Raw genomic sequence first — 7,952 nt, forward strand, 5'->3', positions numbered from 1 at the left:
ATTTAAATTTAATAAAAATAAAACTCAGAAATTTAAATAAAATTTAAAAATGTAAATTTAATACAAATAAAACCCATTTTTCCCGTGCCAATGAGTTCCTATCCCCATCATCACTTCCCATCCCACTGATCATTTCCTATCCCAACAACGTCCCAGTTCTGATCCCAAGGCTGAATTCCCAACTCCCACCCACCCATCCATCCAGCCATGCACCCATTTTCTGCATTTTCTGCAGAAAATTTTCTGCAGGCAGAGGCCTTGCTGAGTGAGCACCTAAGGAGAGGAATGTAATCCAGAAGGCAGCAAAGAAGAGCAATGCCCCGAAAGAAGAGCTAAGTCTTGTCTCTCAGCCCTTTGGTGTCCCAAGCAGCAGTTGCCATGGGCAAGCTTTCCCAGCCCAGCTGCTGCCAGCATCCCCCCAGCTTGCCATTGCCACCTTCCTGGGTGAGGCGCGCGCGCATTTGCCATTGGCATTTGCCGTTGCCCATCCCTGAGAGTGGCAAGCAGTGCGTAGGTCCAGCACGAGAAAGGGGAGAGGGCAAGCGAGAGGGGCAAGGGCTGAGGAGCGTGGCTGAAGCTGGAGCAGGTGCCTGCAGAGGTCTCTGTGCCTGCCTGCGTGCTGAGCGGGCCTGGGTGCTGCGGGGGCCGTCGAGGAGAAGCCCGAGGTCGGTCACGGGTAGCCGTAAGAGTAGGCTCTGGCGTGGTCCTTCTGCCGCTGCTCGAAGAATTGCCCGGGGCCGATCCTCATGTGGTGGGCCGCCCGCTGCCGCTCCTCCTGGGCCAGCTTCTTGAGGCGCTCCCGCTCGGGACGCTGCTGCGGCGTGATGGGCACCGACGACTCCTGCTCCTCCAGCGGTGTGGGCGCTGCGTCGCCGCCCGCCCAGGGCCCCACGCAGGGCACGTAGTCCCCGCGGGGCTGCGCCGGACGCTGCAGCGTGCGCGGCTGCGTGGGCAGAGCCAGACGCTGCGCTTGGCCCCCCGCGGCTGGCAGGCCCAGCGCTCTGGGCGCCTGCTTGAGGGGAGCTTTGCGTGCTGCCGCCGTGCTGCCTGGTGGTGCCGGTAACGCCTGGGCCTTGCGGCTAGCTAAGAGCCGGGGGGCAGCAGGCACAGCGCTGGAGCCTGGCAGCCTCAGCTGCCTGTGCTGGGAGCTCTGCGCTGTGCTGGGGGTGCTGGTGGGCGCGGGGCGCTTGGCCCCCCACTTGGTGCCGGTGGGCGCAGGGGCAGGCGGGGGGCTCTGGAGGGGACTGCGAGGGGGACTGGGCAGGGCTCTCCTGAGGGCTGGGAGAAGTTGAGGCCTCTTGAGGGGAGCCAAGGGAGGCTGGGGCAGGGTTCTCTTGCGGGCAGGGATGAATTCCTGCTGGGGGGGCCTTTTGGGGAGAGGCTTGGGCATGGGTCTCCTGCGGGCAGGGTCGGGGGGGCTCTGGAGGGGACTCAGGCGAGGTTTGGGCAGGGCTCTCCTGAGGGCAGTGAGGAAGTCAGGGTCGGGGGGGCTCTGGACGGGAGCCTGGGGAGGCTGGGGCAGGGGTCTCTTGCGGGCAGGGAGGCAGTCAGGGTTGGGGCGCCTCTTGAGGGGAGCCAAGGGAGGCTGGGGCAGGGTTCTCCTGCGGGCAGGGATGAATTCCTGCAGGGGGGGCCTTTTGGGCAGGGCTCTCCTGAGCTGGGGCCGGGCTGCAGGCTTGAGGGGGGAGCTGAGTGGCGGCACAGCAGCTGCAGGGGGCTGCAGCGCCCGCCCAGCCTGCACCTTGTCGGGGTGCAGCCCAGGGCTTGAGGGGACCTCACCCAGCGCTCTGGTGGCTGCCAGTCCCTGTGTGCTGGGCTCCTCGATGTCCTCGCAGAGGTCGGGCAGCTGCGAGAGGAAGCGCTTGAGGACAGGACTGCTGGGGACAGCGGCGAAGGCGTCCTGGGGCTCCACGGCATCCAGGCAGCTGAGCAGCTCCTCCAAGCCGGAGCTGTCCAGGTCAGCCGGGAGCTGGTCCTGCAGATGCTGCAGCTGCTGGCTGTCCCCTGCCAGCTGGGGAAAGGCCTCGGCGAAGGCATCGGGGCCCAGCTCCAGCAGCTCCAGGGGCTCCTCAGGCACCTCTGCAAGTGTTGCCGCTGAGGAAAAAGCAAGCCAATGCAATCCCCCAAGCATCCCCCGCTGCCAGCTTTGCCATGGCCCCTGGGTGTGGGGCGCCCAGCGGCCGGCTGTGCCAGCCCCAAACTCACCGTCGGGCGTCGCCGTCTGGGTGCTGGCGGTCGCTGGAGCCTGGGCAGGCTCGGGGGGAGTGGGGCCGGGCAGCGGGGGCCCCTGGTCCTCGCTGAGCCCCACGGCATGCAAGCAGGGCTCCGGCAGCTGCCCCCGGCTGCTGCTGAGGGTGCGGGGTGCGGGGAGCGCCTGCTCCCGCAGCGGAGGCCCTGGGACGAGGGGTGGCGGGGGGTTGCGCTGGGCGGGGGCCTGCAACAGGCAGGTGCCTGCGGGGTGCAGGAGCTCCCCATGGAGCACGGCCCTGGGCCCCGGCCCCAGCCCCAGCGCATGGTGGGGCACCAGTGTCCCCGTCACCATGGGCTGTCCCCACTGATGGACGGGGGCACAGGGAGGAGCGGTGTGGGGGAGCTGCCCCACGGCGGGGAGCTGCACCAGCTGCAGCTGGTGCCCCATGGTTGGGAGCTGCACCAGTGGCAGGTTTTGCCCCACAGCGGGGAGCTGCACCAGCTGCAGGTTATGCCCCACGGCGGGGAGCTGCCCCCCAGCAAGGAGCTGCCCCATGGCGGCGGCGAGGAGCTGCCCAAGCTGCAGGTGGTGCCCCTGGGCTGGGAGGTGCCCCCCAGGTGGCAGCTGCACCCTGGCGGGGAGCTGCAGCACCTGCCCCTGGACCCCCGGCACCACGTGCCAGACGGTGGCCTGGGGCAGCGCGGAGGGGAGGGTGGGTACCTGCAGGGGCTGCAAGGGCAGCGCCGTCGCTCCGGGGAGGGAGGGAAGCAGCCAGGCAGCCACCGTTGGCGGCACGGCTGGGACGACGAAGGGGGAGTTTTGCGTCTGCGGAAGCCGCGGAAGCCATCTGGGGAAACCCTCTGTGGGAAAAAGGGCGCTGGGCTGAGCTCTGGGGCGCTGGGCTCGCCAGCAGGGCCGCAGCCCCGGGAGGAGCGGGAGCCGGCTGCTGGACCTGCCATGGTGGCTGGAGAGTGGGGCGGTTGCTTGGGGAACGCGGGCAACGGGGGTTCCGTCCCAACGGCTGACCAGCCCCTCGCCGACATCTTGGGGAGGACTGCAGGCTTTGGAGCCAAGCAGGCTGCCCAGCGCAAGACTTGGCCATCCCCAGCAGGCTTTCCCTCCCACGCAGTACTTGCCATGCCCACGACGCTTCCACACCGCCTCTTGCCCGTCCTGAGCATTTCCCAGCCCAGGACCAGCTTTCATCCTCATGGTCATTTCCCATCCTGACAAGTTCACATGAGAACAGATTCCCATACAAAAGATTTCCCATCAACAAAAACAGATTTTTCCCTTCATCCAAAGAGATCTCGTCCCAAAGAATTCCCCTCTCTTGGAGGACTTCCCCATGGTTTTCCTACTTCAATAAATGTTACCCACCCCATTAAAGATTTCCCATCCCAGTACTTTCCCATCCCAGGCGTGACTGCCCATCCCAATGCTTTTGCTTCCCAATGCTTTCAAACCCAGAGAACATTTCCCATCTCTTTCATTTCCGAGCCCAATGCCTTTCCACCCCAAGGAAGTCTTCCCATCCCAGCAAGGATTTCTCGGCGCACACATCCTTTCCCAACCCATTCCCATTTCCCACTTTCACCATCCAACACACAGCTTAGCCAGCCCACAGCTCTAGAGAGGGATTTGGACGATGCTGATAGACACAAGGTCACGGGGATTTGCTGTGCTGACGATTGCTCTTTCTTACAGATCAACACAGATCCCCAGTCCCAAGGGCGCCAGGCAGAATCTGGCCAATATGTAGATACGAGGCTCTTCCATTTCCTACCAGGAAAGAAAGAGATCTGTGCGTTTCTCTCTCTCCACCTCCGGAAAAAGAGAGGAAGGGGAGAGCGCTAATGAACAGGAGCATGCTCAGCTCAGCCACCGGCATGGAGGCTGCCCGCTCCTCAGCACCTCGAAGCAGCAGCACCTTCAAGTCTCCTCCTGCAGCAGCAGCACATCAGTGTCTCTTGTCCCACCAGCAGGACAGTGGCGTCTCCCATTGCACCATGCCGACCTCCACGCCTCGAGTGCCAGCAGCAGTCCTCAATGCGAGCTGGACGCTCAGGGCACTTGTGGCCACCCACCTTTGTGAGCTCCAAGGCTGACAGTGACTCTCTGCTGAGCTCCCACGGCTCTCAGGCGTCCCGCTGGCAGAGCTTATGGCGCTAAGCTGACTGCCAGGAGAAAAGGCTCCCGTGAAATGGCTGCTCCACAACGCCAAGAGCAAGGTCTGCTGGGCTGGGGGTTCGCAGAGGAGCTCGGCCTTGGGCCTGGCAACTGCGCCTGGAAGCCAGGGACGGCCTTGGTGTGCAGCTGGACACCTGGGCCTGAGAAAGCAAGGTCTCTTTCAAGACGCTTGGCACCATCGTCACCCAGTGGCTGTCTCAGGGCGACGAGAGAAATGCACAGCATCTCTTGCTGCCCTGCAGTGCTGCTGTCCTACGCCCTTGGGTGTCTCCGGGATAGAAAAAGGGACGGATTTTGCCCCAAAACCCAGCTCCTTTCTATCAAAAGCATCACGTCCTCCTCTCTTTCTTGGATTTGGCTATGACTTTAGGAATCCCTGCAATCCCTGCAGCTGTGTCCCCTGCCAGCTTCTTGTGTGCCCCAAGCATCCTCGCTTGCAGGGCAGTAGAAGATGCAGAAAAGGCCTTGCCTTAGTGGAAGCACTGCCCTGCAGGAGCTCCAACATCCCTCTTAGCAGCACGCTGTAGCCCCCAAATGCCCCCGAAACGGCACATTTCAGCTCCTGGGAAGGAAATGAGCTCGCTCAAGGGGAGCTACCTGCTCAAGGCCCAGGTGTCTGTGAGGCGGTGTTGGCAAGGAGTCCTGTTGTGTGAGTCCGTTCTTTGTGGGTGCTCCGTCCCCACAAGGCTTGCTTTGGAAGGCCCAGGAGAGTCTTGTGGGCACTGGCCTGGGGTCCCAGGCTGAGCCAGCTGCTGCCTGGCAATCAGGGAGGCTCGCTCAGTGTCTTGGCTTGGGTTTGCGTGGCCAGGCTGTGGGAGCGGGGGGCTGCAGGGGTGTCCTCTGTGAGAAGAATGCAGCAGCTGCCCCATGGGAGCTCAGGGCCGCTTCCAGGAGGCTCCTTCCAGGAGGGACCCACCCGCTGCTGCCCAGAACGCAGAGCAAAAGGATGATGTTTGCGCCTGGGGGAGAGCCCATCTAAGAAAGGGAACAAAAGCTGCTGCCCAGCAGTGTCTGGCTCAGGGAGGAGTGGGAAAGCTCTGTGCAGCCCCCAAGGGCCATGCAGCAGGAAGCAGGAGGTGCTCCAGGCTCACAGCAGCAGTTCCCCTGCGGCCTGTGCAGGGAGAGGCCCCTGGTGGAGCAGGCTGTCCCCCTGCAGCCCATGGGTCCCCCGTGGAGCAGATCCCCACGCTGCAGCCCCCCCGTGGAGGAGCCCACGTTGGAACAGGTGGATCTGCCCTAGAGGAGGCTGCGACCTGTGGAGGAGGCCCCAGAGGAGCAGGGTGTTCAAGGAAAGGTTGGAGCTGGTGCTTAGGAACATGGTTTATTGGGTGACATTGGTAGTACAGTGATGACTAGACCGGAAAAATGTGAAGGTCTCCTCCAACAATAATGATTCTATGATACCTCCACCACGTCCTCCTCCTCCACTTCCTCCTCATCGTCCACGGCCTTTTTCTTGTCCACTGCCTCCTCCTTGTCTACCGCGTCCTCCTCGCCCCCCGCCTGCTAAACCTATTTCTCATTTTCCTCCTCCTTCTCCTCCTTCCCTGCCTCTTGCACCTCCAACACCTCCTCCACCTCCACTGCCTCTTCCTCCTTCTCCTTCTCCAGCCCCACTGACTATTCCTCCTCCACAGCCTCCTCCACCTCGGCAGAAGCTTCCTGGCCAACTTCCTCTGCATGCTCCTTGCTAAGGCATGCTGGTAGCAATGATCGTGAGCCCAGAAATGGCAGGAGGAGTTGCCAGGAACCAGGTGTGCCAAGGCGGCTTCTCTGGGAGGCTATGGCTGTGAGCGCTGCCCACCGCTCCTAATTCTAGTTCCATTTGTCACCCCACAGGACCATGGCACTGTGACCCTGTAAGGTAGCAGCTGGCGGCTCCTATCATCTTGATGACGCTCTGTGATGCGTTGCTTGTTGCCTGGGTAGCGATTGTTAGCTATTATGCAAATGGCTTGTCATCAATCGGGGATGTGGCTGCTCCTCCCTATAAATGGGCCAAGGGGGGCAGTGGGAGCCAGAGTGTTGGAGAGGGGAGATGGGAGAAGGTGGAAACAGAAAAGGAGGAGGATGAGGAAGAGGCATAGGTGGAAAAGGGGGAGTAAGAGAGGAAGGGGGCAGTGGAGGAGGTGGCGGAGGAGGAGGTGGCGGAGGAGGAGGTGGCGGAGAAGATTGAGGAGGTGGCGGAGAAGATTGAGGAGGTGGCGGCATGAGTAGGAGTGGTGACAAAAGAGGAGGTGAGCAAGGGATAGGCAGAGGGACACGATGGAGGTGGAAGAGGAGAAGAAGGTGGTGGAGAAATAGTAGAATACTAGAGGAGGAGGTGGTGGCAAAAAAGAAAAAAAAAAAAAAGTGGAGGAGGAGAAGAAGGTGGTGGAGGAGGAAGCCGCCAAAAAAAAACCAAAAAAACAAAAGAGAAGGAGTAGAAGGTGGAGGAGGAGAAGGAGGTGGAGGAGGAGGAGGCGGAGGACTCCAAAACAAAAGACCCTCTCTGGTGGTGAGCGTTGACCGCTGCTCCTAATTCTAGTTCCATTTGTCATCCCACAGGACCATGGCACAGTAGCCCTGTAAGGTAGCAGCTGGCTGCTCCTAGCAACTTGATGATGCTCTGTGATGCGTTGCTTGTGGCCTGGTTGCCTGGGTAGCGATTGTTAGCTATTATGCAAAAGGCTTGTCATCAATGGGGGATGTGGCTGCTCCTCCCTATAAATGGGCCAAAGGGGGGCAGTGGGAGCCAGAGTGTTGGACAGGGGAGAGAGGAGGAGGAGGAGGAGGAGGAGGAGGAGGAGGAGGAGGAGGAGGAGGAGGAGGAGGAGGAGGAGGAGGAGGAGGAGGAGGAGGAGGTGGTGGTGGAAGTGGAAGCCAAAATAAAAAGGAATAAAAACAAAAAAAGAGGAGGAGGAGAAGGTGGCAGAGGAGGAGGCGGTGGAGGAGGAGGCCAAGGAGGAGGTTTGCTCAGCTACAGCAAGCCATGGGATTTTTGCTGTTTAAACTTTTAACTCCTTGCCTAACCACAGGGGTTGTCATTCGTGGACAAATACTGGGTTAAGTACACCATCGCTGCAAGAGGAGCACAAGCTACCTGCAAATGGGCAAATATACCTCTGCAAGTTTTCTTACAAGGGATTAAGACAAAAAGGCCTGTGCCTGGCAGAGGGAGCACTGAACGATGATCTAGCAAAGCAGTCTATCGCAGACAGACAACACTGGCCCGGAAATCCTGCTGGAAAATTTGGTGTACCTGAAACTGAGATGGAAATTGGAACTTCCAACAAAACGCTGTAGGGTAGAAGTTGCTTTAGCTGAACATACTGGGCACATATTTGAGTGCAAAAGGTAAGGTATTGCTTTGTTTCTGTAAGATCTGAGTGTTTCACCCAGCACTCCAGCATCCTCTCTTAAGTAGGGGAGGCAACCATAAGATGCAGAAGTTGGCAGATGCACAGGATGTGAAGTACTATAAGTAAAGAACTTCTTCCTAACATATATTAGAAATCTAACTTTGCAGTTGAAAGCTATTACTCCATGTCCTGTCACTCCAGGCCCTGATAAAGACCCCCTCCCCAGCTTT

At 60.2% G+C, this 7,952-nt stretch overlaps 1 protein-coding gene and 1 long non-coding RNA gene across 3 annotated transcripts; one reads left to right on the plus strand and one right to left on the minus strand.

Moving 5' to 3' along the window:
- Positions 1 to 219: 219 nt before the first annotated feature.
- LOC139999092 (uncharacterized) lies at positions 220 to 6,030 on the minus strand. Of its 2 annotated transcripts, XM_072025763.1 has the most exons (3): positions 2,912 to 6,030; positions 2,206 to 2,394; positions 220 to 2,094 (listed from the first exon to the last, which is right to left on the minus strand). In XM_072025763.1, the coding sequence occupies exons 1-3, from the start codon at positions 3,462 to 3,464 to the stop codon at positions 671 to 673; spliced, it is 2,166 nt and encodes a 721-aa protein (XP_071881864.1). In that variant the 5' UTR covers positions 3,465 to 6,030; the 3' UTR covers positions 220 to 670. The 2 variants fall into 2 exon arrangements, with proteins under 2 accessions (XP_071881864.1, XP_071881863.1); XM_072025762.1 differs by having other exon boundaries at positions 2,206 to 6,030.
- A 363-nt stretch (positions 6,031 to 6,393) lies between these two features.
- Positions 6,394 to 7,431, plus strand: LOC139999093 (uncharacterized). The gene is made up of 2 exons (XR_011804142.1): positions 6,394 to 6,525; positions 6,562 to 7,431. It is a non-coding gene; the product is annotated as an uncharacterized lncRNA (long non-coding RNA).
- Positions 7,432 to 7,952: the final 521 nt, after the last annotated feature.

Source organism: Anas platyrhynchos, chromosome 19 (genome assembly GCF_047663525.1).
Source record: "Anas platyrhynchos isolate ZD024472 breed Pekin duck chromosome 19, IASCAAS_PekinDuck_T2T, whole genome shotgun sequence".
Classification (NCBI taxonomy): Eukaryota; Metazoa; Chordata; class Aves; order Anseriformes; family Anatidae; genus Anas; species Anas platyrhynchos.

Bases quoted from the DNA above. Each gene is read 5' to 3' on its own strand.
- LOC139999092 (XM_072025762.1), bottom strand. From the start codon at position 3,448: ATGGGAATCTGTTCTCATGTGAACTTGTCAGGATGGGAAATGACCATG. The intron at 2,095-2,205 runs GTGAGTTTGGGG...CTTTTTCCTCAG, and splicing joins CCAGACGGCGACGCCCGACG to CGGCAACACTTGCAGAGGTG.